Raw genomic sequence first — 25843 nt, 5'->3', positions numbered from 1 at the left:
AAGGCTAAACCCGCCCTTCAGGAGTGAAGTGAGAAGTTGCTAGAATCAATATTGCGTCCGTAGCTGTTCCAGTGAAAGCTGTTATGCTTTGACTAGCTGCTTAGGCCCTTAAAGGAGAAGAGACAGAGTTAATCCCAACCGTTACTGCCCAGAAATATTTCAGTGACAAGGTTTATCTGAAGCGGAGGCAGTTCATATGTATATGAACAATGGCAACCTTAAAGCCTCCAAGAAATCTGGGAGCAAATAGAATTTGGTAACAGACCATTTTTAGGCAGTCCCTGATTTTGAGAGACGACATAGTCTCATAAGACATTAGCTCTGGTAGACAGCATGAGAAAACGAGGGTGGTTGTATCAACAGCATCCAGGCACGAGGCTGCTAAACTCATGAAAGAGGGACAGATGTCTGCCTCAAGAAAAGAAATCATGCAATAATAGGTGTGTGAGCTTTGCTTTTATTGACGTACAAAGTTGTACTCTACAACCTGATTCACCTGTTACAGGAGGCAGTGCGTCCAGATTTGACAAAGGACGGCGCTCTCAGGGAACAAGAAACACAAACACAACAAACACTGCAACAGGCGCACAAGCAGCTCTTAGCAGCTGAAGATGGGGGGAGTGCACTGAGCGGAACAACCCAACTGTGCTGCTCAGTCTTCTAAGTACCATACGCTGAATCTGCCGTGTTGAATTGCCTCCCATCACACTACAATCTTCAGGTCAGGTGACTCTTTGAGCAAGACCCCCACCCCCCAAAAATTGCTCTTATTTCCATCATTCTCTTCCAGCTGTACCACAAAAGAGACAACACAACAGCTACTTCTGAGTGCTGGTGTTCTGGGGCTTAAAAAGGGGTGAGCAAGTACTGCCTTCTATACCGCCTACTGGAGTGTACATTTAGCTATTTGAGTGATTTGTGCGGCAGAAAGACTGCAGTGTACCAGAGCCCTGCCTACACACAGGGACGAGGCAAGACTCGCAAGATGCTGCAAGGGCTACAGAGCTGTGGTCGAGTGCCGCTCCCAGTTGGAGTGTTTGGGTGGAGTCCAGACTACAGAAAGGAGACTTCGGGACAGGAGGAGGAACGGCAGGCACGACGTCAAGCCGCTGCAGCAACGCCCTACCAGCTGGCCAGACCAGCACCCTTTGCTGTGGAGTGTCTCTGCACTCTCCGGAGGAGTTGCAGGGCACCCGGCAGCCCAAGTTACTATGCTAGACACGCTAAGGCTGGCTCCCGGCCAATGAGGCAGGGTAGCCGAGGAAGGGGAAGAAACGGGCAAGGTTCTGCTTTCCAGAGAACTACTTCAAGTATTTCTAGACTCTTCCCCTGGTTACTGCACTCGGTGGTTTTTGGCAGCCTCTACCCACTCTACAGACAAGACAATACTGCAAGCGAATGCTGGTCTAGTGCAAGGGGAAGGTGCCAAGACAGTAGGGGAGAGATGAGATTGCCGGGCTTGATGTTTAGGGAACAGGCACCACGCGCATGGTGTTGGTGAAGCCGGAGCCGGGACGCCATCCTGTAAGTACTATGACCAGATCACCAGTCTTGAAGAATCCACGAGCTTTGCCTAGAAAGAAGGAAAAAGTAGTGAAGATTGGTAGCTGAAGGCTAGAAGAGCAACGCTGGGAGCTGCGTATGACAGAGGGAAAATAGAAAAGCATGGCTCTACTTTCCAAGGAAGCCAACATAAAATCTAATGTAGGACACAGTGATATATCTGAGTTAGCTTTAACTGATTTCAGAATTACTATTATTGACAGTTAGAACCTAAAGGTTGGGTGACCCTATTCTGGGCATCAACCAAGTACTGTCATGAAGGATATATGAAATAAACATTGCTAGAGAAATGTTCTTATACAGACTGAAGTGGGGATGGGCACGGTCCAGAAAAATGGCACTCCATGGAGATTCAAGGCCTATAGGGTTTACAGACCCTTGGACCATGAATCTCCATGTTCAACAGAATGGGTTCATTTGGTTCATGATGCCACGCAGCTTACACAGCCAATCAGTGCGAGAATGAAGGCCACTTCCAGGTGAAACTGCCACTTGGCCCTCACTTGCCATCACACAGCTTCACAGAAACCATTTAAAAGGAACATATTGCCTTTAAACAGCTTTTGCAAGCCCCACTGGACAGAGACCCCCAATGAACATCTTGGGAGGATTGTGGGAGGTCCATGTCGGCAAGATTGCATGGACTGGGCTCAAAGGCCACAAGCTGGGCCCCAGTCAATAGAAAAATTAGGTCTGTGGTATGGTCCATGCCGATCCCAAGACTGCATGCATTCCCTATAGCTTCTATGCCAGTTACAGCATGGGAAAGCAGAGCTGAGGGTGACTACTCACCAACATTCATGCCCAGGTTAACTCTGAGGTCCACATCTTCTGCCCAGGCATCATGGGTTGGCTCTTTGCACAACACAGGGAAAATGCCACGGTACAGATGGGCCTGGCGGGCTGTCTGCTCATTACGGGTCACAGCAATGATAGGAGCACGTGGGCGGTACCTTGACACTAGGTGAGCAGACCTGGAAAGCAAGGCACAATCAGCAAAAACACCATCTTAAGCTTCAAAGCCTAGCTGGGCCATGTAAAAGTACAAAATGGATCTCAGGTACAAAAGCAAAAATGAGCCAAAGTTAATTCTTTTTTTCTTCTTTTTTTTTTTACACCAAAGGATTTCGTTTAATTATTATATGTTGATTCTAAGGAGATGAGGGGTCCTTCACTTCCTTTTGCTTCTCACCAGCTGTAACCAAATACCATTCAGACAAGTGTCATTCCCAGCATGGAAGATCCTTCTCTACTAAAAGCATGTTGGAGAAATGGGGCTTTTTGCATCCATTCTGGTAAATCTTCAAGTAGGTCTGATTTTCTCCCTTTTGAGTGGCACAAAGGACATTAAGTACACACCTGGGACCCTGTCCAAGATTAACGGAAGCCACATATTACTCAGGAAATTCTATCAAATAAACTTAGCCAAATTTGCCTGACAGTAATGCATCTGATAGATTTGGTTTACCAGTAAAAGCTTTGAAGACTAGTGATAGAAGTTAGTCAGGTGCCTTCGTGACTTCTGACACAAAATGTCAAGGAGATCATGTTCTCCATTTCCAAGTACTGGCTGCCGTGCCAAGCCTCGTATGAAGACATGGAGCCCTCCACGGAAAGGATCTGCTCTAGAAAGCTGCTTGAACGGCATACAATAATGCCTTGGTAACTTCCAAATGGCAGGGAAATTCAGCTGCTCTGCCAATTTGCTCCCTGAAAGTGTCGGTTTGGACTAAACCGGGTTCACATTAAGGCACCTAACTTGATGTGCAGGAAATGCAAACTGTACCCAGAACTTGAATGGAAATACTACTGCTGCTCTGTAGAATAGAGCAGAAGGCTGTGTTCAGATGTGTGCATCACGACTTCAAGTAAACCACAATATTCACTTTTGTTGATCTCTGTCACCAAGAATTAAAAAATCACCCAGCATAAACTCCCACAATCAGTCCAAGTCTCAAATGTAAACAGAATGATTTGCTGCTGCCTTCAAGACCACAACATTCAGTACAGCATATAAAAAAACTGTGGCTCAAGGCGACCCAGCTGAAATAGAAACCAGAGCTAAATTAGATTCTGAAAGTTCACAGATCTCTTCAGAAAGGTCAAGTCTAAGGCTGGCAGGAATCTTTTACAAGCAAACATTAAGGGCACAAGAACACAACTGCCTTACAGCTTCAATTCAGCCCATCTCGGTAAACCTGCACCAGTTGCTCCAACAACAGTTACAACATAATCTACAGCTGTCCACTGATGAGATGCAAAGTTTCCCCTTTCACTGGGTTCTCCATTGTAAGAAAGATCTCCAGCCTGTGAAATGGCTACAGCAAGCTTGGCATCGCTTGGGCGACCCCATGTTTCTGGGCAGTTTGTATCTCTTACAAGACACAATTGGCTATGAACTCTGCACCAATTTTAGCTCCAAAGAGCACAGACGTTCATGTGCTGATTAACAGCAGGTTATAAAGAAGTTCCTGCATATCAGATGTGATCAATCTCTCTTCACACTTAACTTCTAGAGAATTCCCTCAGTTTTTAAGATATTCATTTATAGTGTAGCTGTCTTGTATGCTTGAATTTTGTGGCTTGCTCTCTGGTTCAGGTATACCCATCGGGAAGCAGCCTTGGACAAGACTGATGGGGTTTTGACTGGCATGATTCTTATGGAAAACACAAGCTATTTTATTTATCTACTACAATCTTGCAGAAGTGAATCACTAACCAATACTGAGTCAGCAATGCCATTCTGCCTTCATGTAGCATCCAAATATTAAGTGTTCTATTAGACTGTACTGTGGTGCAGCCAAACTCCAATTATATGGGCCACACTCTGATTTTTTTTTCTTCTCAGGCTTTTGGCCATGTTCCTTTGGCTGCGAAGTCAGTAACAGACACCACAAGTATGTGACGTGCTTTGCCAGTGGGCCAGTTCCTCAACTGAAACGGACAGGACTCGAAGCACACGTCACAGAATGCCTCCTCATTTGGAACGTTTGCACGCATTAAGATCTGAGGCAGCTTTGCTCCATCCATATTCAGAGAAAGGGAAGTCTGTGGCTGCTCCAAGCAGGGTTCCCTGGATGGAAGGAACCGCAGGCCTCACTCAAAGTGCTTCCCAAAGGAGTCTAACTCAGCATTTTCATGTCAGTTTCCAGTGCGCCAAGCTAAGGCTCTTTATTTCCCCAGGATCTTCGGTGCTTGTCTTTCCCTCCTGCTGATCTCCAGGTTCCAACTTTTACAGCCTTGGATTTCCATTCTAGCTTCTAGCACCTTGGCTATATGAGCTTTTAACTGTTCACACTCTGGAAGGAATCTATGTTTCATAACTACATTTTGCTGTGACATCTGGTAAAAAAAACCCCAAAACCACCACTTCATTGCTCTAAGCCATGCTGAGACTTGCTTTGAAAAGACAGTATCACAGTCTCAGACACCAACCTCCCCACAAGGGTGCAGGTAAAGCAAAATGAGAGGGCAGCAATACAGTTAGATGCGCTCTTCCACCCAGATTCATGAAATCGCAGTTCCTCCAGCTGAGGCAAACGCTTGGGAGACTGATTTAAGTTGATTATCTGTATAACCGAAATCCATGTGACCTCTGGTAGAGCCTTCCACCTCCTACCTTCCAGACTTGGTGAGGACGATAATGGCCCCACTGCAGCACTTGAAGGAAGCTTCTACAGCGCCAACAGCGGCGGCTTCAGTAGGATCCCGGTTCAGGGGGGCCAGCCGACGAAGCTCTTCAAACAATTGCCTGTGAAAGATGGCTGCCTCGGCTTCGCGAGCAATCTACAAGAGCAACATGCGTCCGGAAGACGACATTCATGTCAGTCACCACTAGCGGCATGAGTGAAGGTGGGGAGCTAGCCTTGGCAGAGCACTTGCAAAAGAGCTGAAGAGCTTATCACACCAAAAAAACCCCCCAGCAAACCCAGGTTGTCAGTATGCTGATGGGGCAACTCTAACCAAGAACCTGGTTTCTGCACCCTCAACAAGAGCAACCAGCGTTGCTGTTTGGGCTGCATCCACTCACGGAGCAAGGAGATGCAGGGAGAAGGCTCCCTTCTAGAACAGAACATCTGCCAAGTCACCCCACTCCATTCCGCCTATAATCTTTGCACTCACCCATGCACAACTGCCAGTCACTCTCGCTCTGCTTCTACCTACCTCAAATCCTGCTTTGCTAGAAGGATGAAGATTTTAGTTATGGAAGAATGTTATGTGAAGGCTGAATTTCCCGCTTGCAGGAACCACTGGTTTGAAGCAGAGCCTTGGTTTTTAGATGACTGCTTTGAAACGAATGATGGGTTATCTTACAAACTCTAGGTAGCTGCCTAACTGAGCCCTACCTGCCAGATTCTGTCAAAACTATCAGAGCTGCAGCAAAGCACTTAAAAGAGGCCTCCACAGCGCCTACAGCCATGGCATCAACAGCTTCCCTGTTGTTAGCAGTGATGCGGAAAAGTTCTTCAAACAGCTGACGGTGATAGATAGCAGCCTCAGCCTCACGAGCAATCTGTAGGCCAGAGTAAGAGGGAGGGAGGGAGGAAAAGAAAAGCAACACAGAAGGAAGGAAAGAGATACACCAAGAGTGATATTGATGAAGTTAATCTGTGGTGAGAGTTAATTGCTTATTTATCAGTCTTGCATCAGTGTTAAGAGACTGGGTGGTGCAAATGCTGAGTTTTCAAGTTGAAAATCAGGCGTCTGAAATTTTAAGGTCCAAGCTTCATTTAAATGTCCAATTGATTAGAAGCCCTTATGTAAAGGATCAATATGCACAAAGCCAGTATTTTGAACAGATTAATGTATCAGCTTAAAGGCAGAGTCACTGAATGGGTCAAGATTTTTATTTTGGAATTGAAGAGCTAGTCACATACTTCACCCTAAGGAAAGGGATTCCAAAAACTACCTTAAAGCCACAAATGCACCACCCTACCCCTTAACAGGAAATCAAGTCCTTTTTTTGGCTGTAAAAGTCACAGGTCCATTCTAATAGCCCAGAGAACCAACATGGAAGAATGCCATCAGAGCCCAAGGGTTACAGGCTACTGACACTGGACAATTTCAGATGGTTGTTTTCTGAATGCTGCTACAGTATTATACCGCTGCCAATGGATGGCTCTAAACTGCGGGTCACAAAAAAATACAATTTTTGATGGAGCTATATAGCTTCTTGCCAGCCAAAACAGAGACTTGCAGGGTTTTAAAGAGCATGCAGAGAATAAAGAATTTTTAGCTAGATATCTACTAGATTAGACAATTTGAGACCATTATTTAAGACAATATAGTACCTTCTCTACAAGAACTGTAATTGATTTCTGTTCTTCAGTCCTATGAGGCAAATCAGGCCCATTGGACAGAAAAGGAGCAGGTGTGTAAGTCAGTATGAATCCCAAACCCATGTAAGTTAGTTACCTGGGTGATCACAGACACACATGCTCAGTGTCACACAGTTGCAGAGACGCTTCATCAGGCCTTAGCTTTTAAAAAATCTCATCCAGGAATCTAGCTCAGGGAGCACACCAGCATGGCCTAGTTCTAACAGATATCAACCTCACTTCCTTCCAGAATGCAGCGTGTGCACGTGTGAGATGGCGGAATGCTCCCCTATAGGCAAAACAATTCTCTCCACTGGAAAAAAAGAAAGAAAGACCTGGCCTGCTGGAGAGCATGGTTTTTGAGTTCTAGAACCAGCTCTGGACAGTCCAGGCACAGGTTTAAAGCTTTTATCTGCTTTCTATGAGTACGTGACTGGAACCACACAAAAGGGACATCAAGCCATGAAGCCGTGCGCTTGAAACCTAGAGGCCACACAGCTCTGCAAGATTTTGTACAAATGGATACCCAATTATCCACCCCACTACCAGTTCTCTACAGGTGCACATTTGCAAACACATCTCTGCAAACGCATTGTGAGGATTAGGCAAGGAGTCAAAACTCCTAAGTGACTAGGTAAGGTCAGTTTAAACAGGTTGTCAAATGAATACTTTGCTTTTGTTAAATCAGGTCAATGTCCCAATAAGCTGTCCTATAATACTAAATCTAATAACAGCTATGCTTTCTTTGAACAGCATAACCTAGCCACAGATTTCTCAAATGTTATCTTTTCCCATGCTTGTTTTATCTGCACCTCAACTTAGTTTCAACTGGGAACAGACCTGTTCTTTGTAAGTAATTACTTTCACTTGCTATTGTTGAGCATAGCGGTGTGGAGAACCTTGCATGTCACTCTTTTTAAGGTTCCATATCCTCTCTTTCTGCTGTGGGAGAACACATCTTAAAATAAAGCCAGTGGTGATGAATTTCATCATGAAGCTTAAAGGCAACAGCACCCAAAATACACAGAAAAACAAAGTCTTGTCTTTGGTCCTGGGAAGGTGTTTGCATACCAGGGCTACTTTTCACAGGACCCCTAATTTCATCCATGTTACTGCTACAACATTATATGCACAATTACTCTGAAGTTCCAATAAACTCAGCAGGATTTCCTGATAAAAGCTGCACAGGATCATACTGCACAATGCTTAAAGCACGTTGTAAAATTTCACTGCTCTAGCAAGCAACTGAAGGCCAGTGAAGTCAGCTTCTCTGATCATTCCATGAAAAGGATGCTTTTAGATAGTTAGAAGCCAGGCAATGAGGCCTATTTGCCATTGGTTTAGAGGTACTGGTTCCCACATCTGTCTTAGTGTTTTGCCAGGTTACAAGAACAGTATGAAGTAGTGTTAGAACTCTCCTCTCTATTACTGCAGAACTTGTACTGAATAAGCTAGCTAACTTGAGGGCAGCTTTCATACTAGTAGGTTATCCGGGCTGTAACTCACAGCAGGCAGCCAACACAATCAGTACTTTAATTCTGGTATTCAGTGAGTGGTCAATAGGAAACTGGAGAATTCCAAGCAGAGCAGAGAGTTTTCTGGCAGTTTAAACATGTAAAAGGTCAGTCATCATGCACCAATTTTTTTTTTTAACAACACTGTACAAGGGTCAACAGTTGAACATAACAGTTGAAGAAATTGCCCAGCCCACCACATCAGAATTCTAGCATCTGGCATTACTTTCCTCAAAGGATGCAACTGTAGGTGCACCTTCCCTTGCCTCATGTAAAACCCATAAAAGAGGACTATGAGGGAGGAAATGAATATGTGAGTGCGCCAAGTGGCCACAAAACAGGCCTTCAGATTCAGGATATTCTAGAAGGGGGAAGGCCACATAACCCCAACATAATGAGAAACCATGCAACACTTAAAGCTTAAGGACTCTCATATTCCAGATGCTTTCAAAGCCATTAGTGGCCACATATGATTATTATATAAAACCAGGTGGTTTATCACTTACAAGGTGTTGCATACGAACAGCCTCCAGAGGGTAGTCTCCTTTGGCAGTCTCACCAGAGAGCATGATACAGTCTGCTCCATCTAAAACAGCATTGGCTACATCACTTCCTTCTGCACGTGTTGGACGTGGCTTCTTAATCATGCTCTCCAACATCTGGTAACACAAACAGGTTCGACTGTAAGGAAGCCTAACCATTTACCGTATTTTTCGCACCATAAGACGCACTTTTTCCTTCCAAAAAAGTGGGGGGGGGGGAAGTGTGTGCATCTTATGGAGCGAAGGTACCATACGTACCTTCCTTGGGGGGGGGGGGTGATCCGCTGCCTCCGTCCCGGCGCTTCCTGCCCCTGCCTGCCTGGCTCCAGCTCTGACGCTTACAGCAAGCGCCAGGATCGCTCCCCCTCTGCCCTCCGATCCCAGCGCTTGCTTTAAGCATCAGCGCTGAAGCCAGGCAGGCAAGCAGGGAGAAAGCACGCCGCCCCCTCCACAGCCAGCGCTTGCGAAGCGCTGGGTTTGCGGAGGGGGCGGGTGCTTCCTCTGTCCCTGTCTGCGTGGCTTCAGCTTGTGCTGATAGCAAGGCCTGGGTTCGGAGGCAGCCAAGCCTCGGATCCCAGCCCTTGCTAACAGCAGAAGCTGAAGCCAGGCAAAGAGGAAGCCCCCCCCCCCTCCGCAAACGCAATGCTTCGCGAAGCGCTGGGTTTGCGGAAGGGGGGGGGGCTTCCTCTGTGCCTGTCTGCCAGGCTTCAGCTGCTGCTTCTAGCAAGGGCTGGGTTCGGAGGCAGGATTGAGAGGGGGAAGGTGCCCAGATCTGGGTGCAGAGCTTCAAAAATTTTTTTCCTGTTTTCCTCCTCTAAAAACTAGATGCGTCTTATGGTCCGGTGCGTCTAATGGTCCGAAAAATACGGTACTTCTTCAGGAAAAAACTTTACAATAATTTAAGCCATATGCCATTCTAGGTTGCTTAAAACATATACGTATTACTGTACTTTGACAAATACCGTAGGTACAAACAAATTAGAAGAGTTTCCAATGGCCAGAAGTAGTACACAATGGCCACTGCTTGTTTTAGTCTATCTGCCAAACAAAAATTTCAATGCTTCCAAGCTTAGCAACTAATAGCACAAACATTACTAATAAGCATGTAAAAACATTAATCTCTCTCAGTATGTGTAAGAATGACTACAGTTTATAATTCATTTGTCTCAAGTACCTGAGTAGCACAGATGATTGGCTTGCCAGCCCTATTGCATCGACCAATCATCATTTTCTGGGCAAGGAAGACTTTTTCAGCTGGAATTTCAATACCAAGATCGCCACGAGCTACCATGATACCATCACTAGCTTCCATAATCTCATCAAACCTGCAAGGCAAATTTTTTTAATTGGAAGGTGAAACTTAATTTTGGAGCACTGTTGCGTGCATGTATCTTGTGTGAACAGGGGACACAAGTACTCAAGATACTATGCTCATCAGTATTTGAAGTAATCATGCCCAGAACTGTATCCACGCAACAGAACCAGTCAGGAGACAAATTTATAATTTACTGCAAGGTTTCTGCTTATGATGCAGGCCAGACTTGACCCCCTGTAGAAGACCCTTGCTTCTGCCCTGCAAGCAGAAGGATTGCAGCAGTCCCCCTAGCGATCCTCCAAGAAGTATCTGACAACACAAACAGGCTGCTGAGTATTGAGTATCAGCTCTTATTTTCATCCTTTAGCAGAGGAAATGCATCATAAATTGTGATATTAGACAGAAAGGACAATGGAATTTCAGCAAGTTAAATTTAACTCTTCGATCAGGTTTTAAGAATGAGTCTTCGCTCAGGCAATGCCTTTGGAAAAATGATGGCACTAGAGGAACTGGGTTAATGGCCAATAAAGCAAAGGTCTACTGTGGTGGTTAGAGCTAGTTTACCTGCGCACTCCCTCATGGTTTTCAATCTTGCTAATGATCTTGATGTTCTTTCCCTTTTCCCCCAGCACATTTCTGACAGCATGAACATCAGCTGCTTTGCGAATGAAAGAAGCAAACACCATGTCCACATCTTGCTCCACGCCAAATTTTAGATCCTGGATATCCTTCTCAGAAACAGCAGGAAGGTCTACTGCAGCCCCTGGCAAGTTGACTCCTTTCTTGCTGCCCAGCATTCCACCATTTTCAACTTCAGTGATGACAAAGTCAGCACCTGTGGAGTATTCCAAGAATTGGCATATTAATTTCCTGATAAACTGCTGACATGCAATATTGTGATTCCCTTGTCTGGTCCAACCTTACTTCCTTACAAAGTATGTCAAATGAACAACAGAGCGGGCTGTTATAGCAGCTAAGATGCTGAGAGGCAGTATGCCTTTCCAGCATGCTGCTGCAGCTACATCCCAGATCAGTGTCCTTTCATTATTTCAAATACTTTCTGCCATACCTACATTCAGCCTCACTTATTTTGGTAAGGACAGCTAACTTTTTAATTACTTCAAGACGGTATGTCATTCAGCCAGTCTGAAAAAATGTTGTGTTTATGGTCTGACTCCCCCCAATTTACCTTTTTCTTTAACCTGCAGAGAAATAAGACCATCATCCACATAGATTTTGCTGCCAACCTCTACCACTTTGATGAGGTTCTTGTAGTCCACCCACAGGACGTTCTCATCACATTTCTCCATGTAGGCATTGTCCAAGGTCACTTTCAGAGCTGCCCCCTTCTTAAGCTCCACTTCTGCTGTGCCGCTCTAGAAGACATAAACCATTCATGGAACTGTCCTAAAATATGCCTGCTGTAAAAACCCCTTACTGCCATTCTGACAGCTATCACCAGGGCTTTTTTTTTAGCAGGAACTCCTTTGCATATTAGGCTACATTCTCCCTGATGTAACCAACCCTTCAAGAGCTTACATCGGGGGGGGGGGGGGGATGTAACCTGATATGCAAAGGAGTTCCTGCAACAAAAAAAGCCCTGGCTATCACAGATTTCTAAATGCAACAAGGTTCTTATAAGAAGGACAGGAAACGTCTAGCTCACAGCCTACCCGATGCCCCCCACTCTTTTGATGTGGTTTTCTGCTTTATGGAACAAACAATAATCCAAAACTACTGGACATCCTTATATGGAATGGCTGTGTTGCCAGTCAAACCAGCAACCTTGCCCTTGGAATAATGTTCAATCCACAGGACAGGCCGCTGGGGATACAGGGCCAGAAGAAGGGAATGTGAAGTTCAAGCAAATATGAACCAGAAGCAGACTAGACCTTCCCTCCCTCACCTGCAAAAACTAGGATAACTCAGAAACATCCCCTGGCAGAAAACGTAAGAGGATCCACATTGATTTGTAAACTGCCAGTCCTCTTTTCCCTGTCCTATCCCATCATCCCAACCTTTTTGTGCCATTTTAGGAAGAGCTGGGAAATGTCCCATGCCATTCCTTTTCTACTGCCGGTGTCTGTTTATTAGACCCATCCATATATTGTCTTCACATGCAACAGCAACCTACATACATGAGATTAGGGGAAAAAAGGCAAGCCTGCCTTAGAACAAGCAATCCTCAACTGCTTCAGTGGGAAATAAGAGACAAAATTGCATCAACTTACACCCTTGATGAGTCCAGTACGAATTTCGGGTCCCTTAGTATCCAGTGCAACAGCAACAGGTCTGTAGGTAATAGGATTTGAAGCAAAGCTCTCAGTAGCTTCTCGCACATTCTTGATGGTACCTGCGTGGTACTAATAGGGAATATCCAGTGGTTACACAATATCAAGCACCCATCTGGAATGGAGTTTTTTATTGCTCAAAATGTTTCCTAACCAAACTTATGTGTCTGCCCCTCACTTCGTCAATGTGTTGCCAAGCGACAGTGTTGACGGCTGAACAATCAATATTTCTTATCAGTGTTTACTGATGTCTTGTCAAATATGAGCAATACTTAAGTCAATTAGTTTTACAGCACAGGCAAGAATGATTGAAGACTGTTACTCCAGTCATTCAGGAGACTAAACAGCATGGATTTTGTTAACAAGTCCAACACTGCTCTTTCATCCACTGCCCAATGTCAGCCATGTACTTTACTGCAGTTTCAGATAGTTGGGTCCATGTTGAGCACACCAGCTCAGCATCAATAAATACTACAATCATAAGTCCACCTGAAAAATGTACATGGAGAACACTGCTCATTCAGCTCTAGTCAATGAATCACAGCAGTTCGAGTCTAGATTATTTTTTCAGATTATTCATACAGTAACCGTTTGCTTATCTTGAACAAACAGCAGCATACAGTAAACAAAGTTCACAATCAAGGCTGTGTAAAGTTTCAGCTCACAGCTGCTGGTGGCTGGAAAGAACAAGTCATCCTTGCTCATGGCTACTTTACAGTGTAATGGGCCAAGACAGGATTTGTGGGGGGGCACAAAAAGATTTAATTTCAATTAAGGAGACAAACTTAGAATGAGAAATAGTTTAAAATATTGTGCACAAATGTGTAACTATGAAGAAGCAGAACAATAAAGTTTTAATCGGGATCGAGCCTTCTCCATTGCAGCCCCACTGCTGTGGAATCAACTCCCGGAGGAGGTACGGGCCCTGCGATGTTTAGATCAGTTCCGCAGGGCCTGTAAGACCTACCTCTTCAAACTAGCCTTCACCTAATACCGAGCCAAGAAAGTTTCGCTGGACATGTTTTAGCCACTGAATTTTAAGACCTAAGTTATAGCACCACAATGTTAAGTTTAATATAGTTGTTAATGGTTTAATGATGATTTTATTATTGAAATTGTAATTTACTATGTATGGTTTTATTGTATTTTATACTCGTATATTGTGAGCCGCCCTGAGCCTGCCCTGGCAGAGAGGGTGGGATATAAATAAAAAGTATTATTATTATTAATGTGAAATGTTGAACACTTTTACTATATTCCATAGACATGTTTGAAGACCTTTATGTGTAATGAAAGGGGGTGTTGGGGAGAAACATTTTTCATTTTTACTATGATATATAATTATCTCCTTTATTTTCATTACAGTACTATGCCAAAAGTGATAACGAGTATGCAGTAATGGCAAAGTATGCAGTTAGAGTATGCAGCAATGGTGAATAAATTTAGTTGAGAAACAGATTGCTTACAAAATTTGAAATGTTGAACAAAACAATGTTGAATATAAATCTCCCCAATGGAGAAATTTCTATTTTATCTTAAAGACAGTGTCCAAAGAACCCTTAAATGTAATGAAGAAGGTGTTGGGAACAAGTATTCCTTATCTCTTATTTTTATGATATAATTAATTTTCCCTTTCTGTATTTCTTTACACTGTCAGTTTGTTTTCATACACACACACACACACACACAAATATTTATTTTAAAACAGTGCTCATTTTAAAAGGCTTCCTGTTAAATAGAGCTTCTGTTCAGAAATGCTCCTTGGCACTTTTGTGGCTGGCTCCACCTCCCATAGCAACCATTTTGCAGTCGTGCCCACCACTGTGTGCCAGAATTTCAAGGTTTTCAAAAGGGTTGGGGACCCCTGTTGTAAACAAACATTGGGAGAGTGGATGGTTTGGTAAGTGAGATAAGGTAAGTAAGCACTCTTTCACTATTACGGGTGGGGTGGGTTTTTTTTAAAAAGGTCAGTTTATTCACTTATTTCAGATTGACATGGCTACCCACTTGAATCTTAATAGTATTCAATGTAAACTTGAAAGAGAAGGACAAGGTAGATGGGAGACTGCAGACCATTTAATGAACTAAGATGAAGCTCTCAGTAACTTGCTGCCCAGAATGAAGCTTGACCTTTAGGAAGTAACAGAAGCCAGCCCACAGGCATTTAGGTGGCCTTTAAGGAAAGTTGCAGTCGGAAATGGGAGCCTTCCAGTCCAGTGGTAATAGTGAGAAGGCTTTTTTATTTATAGAAGTTGCCTTGCCCTCTATTGCCAGTCACTTGCATTTCTTGCGGCCTTAACCTTTCCCAAGTCCCCTGCTTTTAAAAGACCAAGGTCCTATCAAGACAAGTTGCATTTCCAGGCTCACTTCACAAAAAATTTGGAAATTTTTCTACACCTTACCACTGCAAATGCTGTTTCAGCAAGATGCCTTACTAATCAAATTTGGCACAAAAGAAATGACCCAGACATCAGCAGCTACCATCTTAGAAGACAGCAGTGGGTTTCAATAGAACAGATCGTTTAATACAGCACTAGACCGGTACATCATGTAAGTAAAACATATAACCACTAATAGCACAGCTAAAATTACTAAGTTTTCAACAGACATATATGATCACAATCCAGCTAGCTTGAGTATCAAAGTTCTGTTTAAACACTTCTAACAGAAAGAGATGCTGCACCTACAAGGGCAAACATGTTTTTAGGTCTTGTCTATAAGTCAGACATGCAGCAGCATCTGGCAAGTCAGGAGTGACCTTTAAGTAGGTGAACTGTAATGCACGCTCTGTACTCTATCAGGAAGCAGGGATTTTTTTTTTAGTTATAATCTGACATTTGCTCATGCTTGCCTTAAGTCTGCATGGCAATTTCTGTGCATTTGGACTTCAAAGTGACCTTTCTTGCAAGACCTATTTTACAACTAGCAGAAGGAAGGACTTGAAGCATTAAGGTGCATTTTGCCAAAGAAACATCAGCATCCATAACTGGACTACATATGATTTTTTAATTCAGTAGGAATCTCATTCCTCAGGTCCAATCCAGCTTCTGCCAAAGTCTAAGCCAATAGAGCTCTTGTGCAAGTTTATCCTTCAATCTGTCCTCACCTCGTGAGTACCATGAGAGAAGTTGAGACGGGCGACATTCATTCCAGATTTAATCATTTCTCTCAAAATTTCCACTGACCGAGAAGCCGGGCCTAGAAATTTCAAGACAAAAAAACCTTTATTAGTAGGTGCTCATTCAATCCCTGTAAAATTATGAATCTACAGGCACAGCTGCACAAGCTGAGGCAAACAGTTATTATGTGGAGCCAAATCTTCATCAACACAGCATGTACCTCAACTGAAAACCAAACCTGCAAAATACACGGAAAATAATCTCCTGCTATGGGCCAAGGCTAACCAAGTTCTCCACTGTACTGCAGCAAGAACCTCCTAACCAATGACTACAAGTCCATTACTCCAATGGTGCAACACAAGGTTGGAATCAGCTTTGGAAGTGTTGCCAGATAAAATGTGCATGTGTTCCTCCATGCGGAGGCAGCACTTCTAATATCCACATGACCTGCATAGGCTGCACATGCAGCCTGGGCATATTTATCCTGTGCAAGTAGGTTACCACGATACATTGCTAGCTGAACGCAAGATCCCAAGTAGCATCCTATGCTATTCTGAGATCCCAAGTAGCATCCTATGCTATTCTATTGTATCACGTTTATTGCTCCTACCATCAAAACCCTGTGAAACATTCTAAAGGGGGGAAAAAACAACTTAAAGCGTAATAACACAACGGAGAACCCCAGAAAATTGTTAGTTCTTAATTTTCACTCTTAGTACCCTTTTTCAGCTCAGCTGGTGTTTTGAGGTAGCCAAATCATGCCCTGAGGAAGGAGAACTTGAGAGGAATACCCAGCCATAGTTAACTGCAGGAACATGATACAATTAAATTCTTAGCCATAAGTTTGCTGGACACAAAGAGACAATAGATCATTTGGTCACCATGTTTTGCTTCTTTAGCCTTGTACTAAGCAACAGAGACTGAATTTGGTCAGAAAACCATGTATTTTGGCCGTTTCTGTCCAGTCTGTTAGTAGCTACAGCTCACTTGTCTAGTTCTTCCTGCAACAGTTTCAAGAAAGGATACAGTTATCCTTTATTAAAAAATTACATTCTGCAAATATTGCCCATCCTTAGTTCATGAGGCTTTAACATCTGAGAATGTCTACAACAATGACAAATAAACTACTATTGAGTTCTCAAGATAACCAGAGATTACATTTTCCATTTGTAGATTTCACTGCAGCCATGCCACAAAAAGGTGACATGCTCAATTAAACAACTGATTTTGCAGCCAAAGGGAGCCTGTCAAAACCAAGTGAACAGTACAGGTACATGTGTAAATTATATGCTAAAACTCCACTTACCAATTGTGCAAATAATACCAGTGTTTCTTGCAGTGATTGGTTCAGAGTCAATATCCAGGCGACACATGTGTTCCAGGAATGTGTCTGCCATGGCAGCATGCAACTGCTGGGTCTGGATAAAGGCATCATGGGGTTTAGACATGGCTACTGAATTTTTTTTAACCTAGAAAGAATTGATACAAGATATTAAGGAACCAAATATTCACACTGACAAGAGGCCTGCCCATCCTAGAATCACAACATACTTACCTTCTACTATCCTTAAACCACTTTTTATTAAGTGCCAGAAGAACAGTGGAAAATTGCACTTAACAGAAATAACACTTTTTTTGGGGGGGGGGGGAGGTTGCTGGAGTGTTTAATCAAGGATCCCCACTACCATTCACATACCACACATCTCTGAACCAGAAGACCAAAAGGAATAGTAAAACAGGGATCATACCAAGGAGGAAGGGATTGGTTTCACATGCCTGTCAACCTCTATTTTCTGGACAGCTGCCTGACCTTCAAAGCTTGGGGTATGCAATACACACACAGAGTTCAGTATATTGGACCAAAAGATATATCAGCATTTCCCATTATTCCAACAGAACCAGCGCCACTGAGGCAATGCAAACCAAACAGAAACTAAGGGCAAATCAGAGACCTCTGCAGTAAAAACTGAAGGGGGCATTTTTGCTAGCCCAGCAGAACCCCTAGTGCCACTGTGGCACTTTAAGCTTAAAAAGACTGATCTCAAAGCAGTGTTGGCAAGAAATCCAAGTTTGAGAGGGGGGGGGGGGATTTTCCAAGTCCAGCATAAACAATTACAATGTGAAGAATGCTCAGCAGAACCCAGTGCCACTGGAATTACAAACTTAAAAAGAACTGATTTCAAAGAACAGAGCCACAAATCCAAAGGAGGGAGGGATTTTACATGCTGTATGCAGGGAAATGGGAAAGGAACACAAAGGAAAGCTTGCACAGGAGTGAGAAGGAACCTCTTGAAACTGACAAGAGCAGAGGGGAAACCCACAGAACCTCCAGACACAGAAACAAGCAAATCCCCAGTCCCCATGACTGTCCTGCAAAATCCCAAGTATATCCAGGATTTTAGGATGTCAAAATATATCCAAAAAAATAACAATAAGGTATGGGGGCTATATTTTTGGCTCAGTTGTATTCAAATGCAGATCCCTAGTGCTGGCAGCAGCCATGTGTGAGAACATGTTTCCCAATATAAGGACCAATCCAGGATAAATATTTGCTACATTACAGGTAACTGCAAGCAGATCATTTGAGGGCACAGCTGACCTCACAGATTTGGAGGGGAAAGGGATGCAGATTGCAGGCTGGAGACTTTCCCAGCCATCAAACATACTCATGATTAACTCCTGTTCACCTCTGTGTGTGTGCCTATGAGCAATACAACACATACCTAGTCAAGGAGTGATAGCCATGAGAGAGAAAGATAGGCTAAAAATCTAAATTCAGAGGCACACTGCTGCCAATTCAGAGATACTCTGTGAGTTACAACCCACAGCTCGAAACCTACTGGCTTGGGGACCCACTTCTGCTCTTATCAAAAATGCTAGTGTATTTGTGTGCTATACAGCTTGGGGATAACAGAAACTAACATCCCAATAACTCCTTTCAAGCTCAGCTCATCCCAAGCAAACCACCTTTCAAATTAAAGTATTTACAGTTTCCCGATGCAGCTTTACACTAACTTTGTAAATCACTGCTGACTAGTGGAAACTTTCTTATCTTAAACTCTGCTCAACAAGCGGAAGCTTTCTTAATTATGCCAAAGTATCAGAACATCCTTCATCTCTGCAACAGTGCTATTCAAAGCAGCTTTAGTGTTTTGTGTGCTAGCTCTTTAACACTGCTTGGATCATCCAGAGAAGCTCCACCCTTTCTGGTCAGGACCTTTGCAGTACGTGCAGTTTCCCTCGCAGAAAGGGCTCCAATTTATTTGGATGCCATTTCAGCATTTGTAGCTGCCCCTCCTTAAAACATGGTAGCTCTTGTTCCAGTCTTACAGAAAAAGCTACAAGCTGACCCACTTTCAAATAACATACAAGCATCTATTACTTAAAATTCAAGAAATCATTGCTGTAGCGTTCCTTGTTAGTATTCCACAGCACACAAAGTATTTGTATAGTCTTATGTAGCCAAGCTCACATTCATAGTGTTCTGCAAAAACGTTTAGGCAAATTTAAAACACCACTCCTTCCACATGTCTCAACTCATAACCACTCGCTACTATTTTTTTTTCTCTTGTAGAAACCAGATTTTATTTGGGATGAAATTCCAATGTGGAATGTAACTGAGCCTAACTCACAGCCCAGCACTGAAACCAACATAAAACAGTGGGGCTGTTGCCACTTTCTACAGGTATAGCCAAAAGTTCATTTGTACTGTACTACTTCTACAACACAACACTAGATTAGTATTGTTTTACATGCACCTTCCAATTTAGATTAACCATTATAATTCTACATCGAAAGAAGCCAGCATCCCTAACTATACCATTACTGTGCTGAGTAAACATAATTTAGATTGCAAAACTATCCGAGTTTTCACTGTTTTTAAATTGAAAAGATTTCTGCCTAGAAGATGTGCAGAGTGATAGGAAAGGATGGGAAGACTATCAGAATGATAGTAGAAATCTCAAACTCTAGTACCACTACTTTACATTATAGAATCTGTTTCACATTTGAGTTTCATTAACCTTCTAACATAGTTTTCTTCTATTTTTAAAGGACTCACAAGTTACTCGTGAAGAGTTGCACTGTTGGGCTTGCATACTCACAGCAAGTATAATATTTGCATACACACAAAAATATAAATGAACAATTTCCTAAAATTGAGCCTCCTTAAGTACACTTTTGAAAACTGAGATCACATTACAGAGTGAAAGCTGCATATTATTAATCAAACTAAACTGAAGTCAAACGGATAAATCATTATATAACATTGGGTAAAAACAAGCTAGGGCTGCAATCCTATTTGCACTTATTAAGATTGAGTGTACTCTTCTTCCAAATCCTAGTTGCTTCATTAAACTCAGACCTCAAGAGCAGCCAATTTGTAGGGTGTGACAAGGCTGCCTGTCAAAGCAACACAATGAAACATTTACTGTAAAGGGGTGAAATGATTTTATCATGCAATAAGCTTCACAATCTCTCTAATCATCAGCATTTTCTTTGGCAAACAGATAGCCTTCAATTATTCTAAATTAACAGACTAATCAATGCATACAAGAATTCAGACGGATAGCCACAGCAGCACTTGTCTGATTAAAAATGCTATAAAAGCATATTCCCTGACCTGGATAGCCCAGGCTAGCCTGATCTTGCCAGATCCCAAATGCAGGGTCGGCCGTGGTCAGTATTTGGATGGAAGACCAAAGAATACCAGGGTCCCTGTGCAGAAGCAGGTAAGGACAAACCACCTCATTAGTATACACCTCAAGGCATTAACTGGCTTCTCTGGCATTCCTGTTCTCATTGTCTATCTGCAATTATATTCAGGCAGGTAGCCCTGTTGGTCTGAAGTAGCAAAACAAAGTTTGCAGTCCACTGTGGCACTTTTAAGACCAGCAGAGTTTTATTCCTGGTATAAGCTTTTGTGTGCATGCACACATCTTTAGATACATTAGTAGATACATTCATAATCTGCAACAGGGCAATTTGTGAACTGTGCTCCAATCTTCAAAAGGCTTTTATTATCTGCCAGTTGTGCCCAGGCATGACATCTTATCCAGCAGTGAGATCTTATTGAGCAAATTCTTCTTGTCACTTTACTAAAATCATATAGTTTATCTTTGACCCAAGCAGGTATCTATAGCCTGGAATCCTGATACTGGCTTGCAAAGCACAGATTAACTGGCTCTGAAGGGTCAGGTGGGGCAACAATGCAATACAACATCAGCATTTTCCCTGAACAAGGGCAGATTAGTTGGCAGGCTACTGTATGATCTATCACAGAAGAGCTAAGTCATGTGATAAGCTTACGGTCATGCTTATCATGAATAACTAGTTAATGAGATGGGATAACCTCAGTTTTATGTACTGTGCTGGTTGTAGCCATGATTGACAGCATTACACTTCAGTTCACTACTATCCTTTCTGCTAAAGAGCTGGGTTACCACCACTTTCACTTCTAAAAATGCACGCAATTTATGCAGTAGTACAGGCCATTGTTAAAAATATTCCCTAAACAGGTTGGTAGGGACCGCTTCCATTGAAGACAGCATTGCTACCAGGCTCCCCGCTCCTCCCCTGGGAGCTTAAAGGGAAGTTGACTCCAGGAAGGAAGTGATTCAGTGTATTTGATGGCCCATTTATCGCCTTCAGTCCTCATTGGCAAGTTAAAAGCACCTAAATAAATTTGATATTTGTAAACTAGCACCTAACACAGACAGCTTTAATCCCAATAGTTCTCTTGTACTCCTCTGACCAAGCAAATCAGATGAAGTGATTTATACCAAGGAAAACGCACTAAATTTAGAGACACAGCATCATTTTGCCTGAAGGTTTACTGTGCACAGACACAGTAGTGGAAAGAGACTGTAACTGCAGTCTCATTCAGCTCCTACGTGCCAGCTATCACAACATACTGCAGTAACTCTGCTGCTTTCAAAAGAGCCAGGTTAAATCAGTATATAAGACACTTCTCTCCCTAAAACCAGGAGCACAGAGAACACAACTCTTCATTATATGTGCTAGGTTATCAGCAAGCATTTCTCCTTTCCCATTTACCAAGGATGATCAATATAAGTGGCCTGCTGAAGATTCTGATAATAGGAGATTTGTGTGAGAAAGTGCCATTATTAATATTTTGGTATCGTTTTTTCTGCAGAAAACAAGATTAAGGACCCAAAACAAAGGCTTCACAAATAAGATGTCTGAAAGCTACATTTAAATTTTGCTGTATTTAGCTACAATGCATTCAGTATATTGTGATAAAAAGAGTGTGCGCTGAGCAGAGTATTGTACTACCACAATCCTGTCTAGCTGTAGATTGCTTTAGTGAAGCAATGAGAGAGGGCATATGAAAACAATTCTTCCAACCTGTTGGAACATTCGATTTCCAAATGAATATTTAAGTTACCCAAATTGCCCAATAAAATCTACTTCTCATCCAGTTACCACATAATACAGACCACATGATGCCAAAATATAATCAACTGTATATGAAACAGTTCTTGCTTTCCATACAATGCATTTTAAAGACTATTAAGTTGACATAACCCTAAATTGTCCTTAAAACCAGTGTCAAGAACTGAGTCTCAAAAGCCTAAATAAGTCTGTGAAATAAGTTTTGTGAAACTTACACCGTTTCCCATGAGCCCTTTAGGAGAATTACAGCAGTCTATTTCTTCAGAGAAACAAGCAATCTAAAGATTGCCCACCAGTTTCAAAACTAAGCATACATGTTTCTGCCAACAAGCCAAGCTGACATTCCTATGAACAGTGCATCTATAGCTCAGTCTGAAAAAGCCTGTACTGTCTACAGGTGTTCCAACTGGTCTTTGTTATATAACAGATGACTCAGCTACAGAGACTTGCCATCTCAGATATAGGCAACTCAAGGCTTTTAGGGTCAAGCCTTTTCCAGTTCAGAATGATCTGCACAAGACACTATAGGCCAGCATTATCAGGAGAATGCTTTGACAGGTTAACGCTATGCACCCCTATGATAGACCAAGATAAACACAAAATTCTCATTCAATTAGACTCGGCCATGATGAGCAAGGCATTTTTTTTCTAGCAAAGATTACCACACTGAAATAGCAGGCCACAACCAAGCAGCTAGTTTTACATTCCATTAACGTGCCATTTGCTTAGTCATTTCCTTCTTTCTTGCTGGAAACTGCATAATAATTGAAAGCTTGCCTGCAGGTTTCTTCCTTCACATGCACAATATTCCAAGATACTTACAAATGAGGCCTACCACCATACTAGGTCACAACTTCAAGCATACTGTAACATCAAATGTTACCTGAAATATTAGTTCCCACTTAATTCAGTTTGGCAGCTGGCCTTCGCAGGCATCCATTACCTGAGCCTGCCAGCCACCTCTTTCCCTTTAGCAGCAGGAAGGGAGGGTCAATTTTCACAGATACTTCCTCCTTCAAGCTCTCTGCATGGGCCAGATCATGTGGGCGGAGTGCATGCCTTCTACCTGCACTCAGGAAAAACATGTCAAAGGAATCTCACTTTCACTGGGTATTCAGAGGCAAATATATGGCAGTAACTCACCAGATATGTGAATTCAATACATGTACAAAAAAGTTTTTATTCCCCAATCAATTTACATATATAACTGCCTATGTTAATGCTTAAAGGGAGGTCTGGCATTCCTTCTTTTTTATAGTGCCTAAGGCAAGGGTGAGGTATTGCTGATGGTATAAAGAGCACACCAGAAGCCACTGCAATGGTGCAGCAAGTCCCAACACGGCAGCAGAATCATGCCCACAGGGAGGCTGACAAGTCTCCCTGGCCTGGTTGAGCCAGCTCTGCCAACATACTTATTTTCTTTAACCCTACAACCTCCCTGCACATAGCAGTTTTGTAATCCTGAAACTATATTAAGCAAGGTATCAGGCACATTTAGCTTCTTGCAAGATTTAACATTCTTCTAGAAATGCTTGCCAAACAGGTGTAGTCATACAACCTTGTTGAGCAGATCTGAAGGTGAAACTTGCTTCTATTTCAAAAAAATGGCACATTGCATTTCATAACTCCAGTATAGGATACCAACAGATAGGCAACCACTTGGATGGAAATCTCTATTTGCTCCCATCCAGCAAGAAGAAAACTTGTGCCTTGCTTGGAGAGCTACAGCAACCAAGGTCATCCCAGGGAAACGCCACCTCGGCTAGCTAAGCAGATCAGCCTTCTCATTTCACTTATCAGGAAACGTTAGATTAGGGAAATAAGGAAAACCAATTATCTGAAAGATACCGCCAGGGGGAAATCAGGCCCAACATTTTATATTTCAACAAGCCAGAATAAGTTCCTAATCATATTTTCACTTCCTACCTTAGGTTTGCTTTCCACCTTGCCAGAACTGTAGGCTTACAGCATTTCCAAGCAAATCTGCACAACATTGAACAGCACAGCTGAAAGCATCAAGATAAGACTGGAATGCCTTTGCCTGGACAACCCAATAATGCCCCATAATAAAACTATGATGCTTGCCGCACACACACAACCCTTTGGAAGGGGTGGGTGGGAGGACAAGAACAACCAGCCAGGCCAGAAATGGCAGCAAGTGCAACATGATCCCCTGGCAAAGCTCTCACTGGGGAGGGGAGAAACGACTGGAGAGAGATTCCAACAACCCTGTTAGCCTGCGGCGATAAAAATAAAAAAAGAGGGCTCTTGCAGCGCCTTGAAAGCAGGACTTCAATTTTATTCTAGCATAAGCTTTGCTGCATGGCTTGCATGAGACGCACTGAGCCTCCAATGCAGTAACTGGTCCATCCCATCATGCAAGCTTAAGCTAAAATAAAAATGTAGCTAGTCTTTACGGAGCCCCGAAGCTCCTAGAAAAAAAAGCAATACTCGGAATAAGCAAATCAGCTGCCTTAGTTAGGGGGAATAAAGAGAAGTCCTGCTGGAACCTTGCAGAGGCCCTCGCCTCGTGCACCGCAAGATCTCCCCATCACCCCCACCTCGCACGTGCACAGACTTCCCCTCCCCCCCCGTTTCCTCCATCTCTCCCTCCCCGCCCCCGCTTCCCTTCAGGCAGATTTGGGCGGGGGCCATTTTAGCACCTCGAGGCTCGCCGGGAACTCCCCCGATTTCCACATGTGGCTCTTTTCTTGCACACTGTGTGGCTCTCGAAGCCCCCGCTGCCCAGCTTGGAGAAAGCATTTCAAGCTAAAGTTGCTCTCTTTCCAGCTCTCCCTCCCCCATCTACTTGGCCTTCCTCCCTGTCTTGCGGCTCTCCAACATCTGACACTTATTCTATGTGGCTCTTAGGTTAAGGAAGCCTGGCCGCCCCTGTCCTAGGGATTTGGGCGTGTGGTTTCAGACGGTTTCCTGGCCGCCTCCGCAAGGCCGTCGACGCTGGGGATGCTTGGCGGGGGCTTGGGAAAGGATGGGAGGGAAGGAAGAGGGAAATGAGTTTGGGGTGGCTTCCCAATCCATCCCTCCCACACGCACTGCGCATCGACTCCCAAGGGGGAGCAAAGCCGTGGCTCCCAGCTTAGGAAGCGCTGACAGGAAAGCGCGGAGAATATAATTTTTTTTTAAGGATGAGAGGAAAATAACCGGGGGAGGAAGGCGTATTTGGCCTATTTTCACCTCATCCTTCACATACGCCGCGAAAGGCCGGCCTACGAAGCGCCCACCCGACCTCGCCTCCCCTCAATGCTTACCAGCCCGGCTACCAACGACAGTCCCCTCGGAGAGTCTCTACCTCTCTGAGCGCTCCTCAGGCCGGCACGGGCTTCAAGGTGGTTGCGAACACGGCGAAGCGCCGCCCCGCCGGATCCCTCCGCCTGTCACTCATCCTCGCGCCTCGCCCCTTCCAGTGGCCCTTAAGCACGCTCGGTAGGCGGGGCCGTTCGGACTCTTTTCTTCGGCGCAAGCGCAACCTTGCAGAAGGCGGTGATGCTGTCAGAGAGAAAGTAACGGTCCAATCGGGGAACGGCCACCCGCCCGGCACGCGGAGCGTGAATGATAACAGCTGCGGTGTTTAAAGGGGCCGCGAACTCAATACCTGCCGTAAGAGCAGGAAATAAGAAGAGCGCTGCTGAGCTAGACCAGAGGTGGCCAAACTGTGGCTCTTTCAGACATATTGTGTGCCTCTCGAAGTCCCCACTGCCCTGTTGGAGTGCTTTGGAGAATGCTTTTAAAGTTAAAGCTGCTTTCTT

At 43.7% G+C, this 25843-nt stretch overlaps 1 protein-coding gene across 2 annotated transcripts; it reads right to left on the bottom strand.

Annotated features, from left to right (window-relative positions):
• Window positions 1-437: 437 nt before the first annotated feature.
• Window positions 438-25472, bottom strand: PKM (pyruvate kinase M1/2). Of its 2 annotated transcripts, none has more exons than XM_060260315.1 (11): window positions 25346-25472; window positions 16969-17131; window positions 15650-15741; window positions 12484-12615; window positions 11442-11628; window positions 10817-11087; window positions 10112-10262; window positions 8902-9054; window positions 5910-6076; window positions 2356-2537; window positions 438-1573 (listed from the first exon to the last, which is right to left on the bottom strand). In XM_060260315.1, exons 2-11 carry the CDS (start codon window positions 17108-17110, stop codon window positions 1467-1469), a joined length of 1584 nt encoding a protein of 527 aa, XP_060116298.1. In that variant the 5' UTR covers window positions 17111-17131; window positions 25346-25472; the 3' UTR covers window positions 438-1466. The 2 variants fall into 2 exon arrangements, with proteins under 2 accessions (XP_060116298.1, XP_060116297.1); XM_060260314.1 differs by lacking the exon at window positions 5910-6076 and adding an exon at window positions 5183-5349.
• Between the last annotated feature and the right edge of the window lie 371 nt (window positions 25473-25843).

The sequence above is a fragment of the Heteronotia binoei genome, chromosome 19 (assembly GCF_032191835.1).
Source record: "Heteronotia binoei isolate CCM8104 ecotype False Entrance Well chromosome 19, APGP_CSIRO_Hbin_v1, whole genome shotgun sequence".
Taxonomy (NCBI): Eukaryota; Metazoa; Chordata; class Lepidosauria; order Squamata; family Gekkonidae; genus Heteronotia; species Heteronotia binoei.
The sequence above is the reverse complement of the archived record's forward strand: the minus strand, read 5'-3'. Positions and strand labels throughout refer to the sequence as shown.

Excerpts from the sequence above, each read along its gene's own strand:
- PKM (XM_060260315.1), bottom strand. The coding sequence starts at position 17,110 with ATGTCTAAACCCCATGATGCCTTTATCCAGACCCAGCAGTTGCATGCT. Across the intron at positions 6,077-8,901 it reads CTGTTCGTATGCAACACCTT|ATTGCTCGTGAGGCTGAGGC; the intron begins GTAAGTGATAAA and ends TCTGGCCTACAG. Across the intron at positions 2,538-5,909 it reads GTTTTGACAGAATCTGGCAG|GTCTGCTCACCTAGTGTCAA; the intron begins GTAGGGCTCAGT and ends CTTGCTTTCCAG.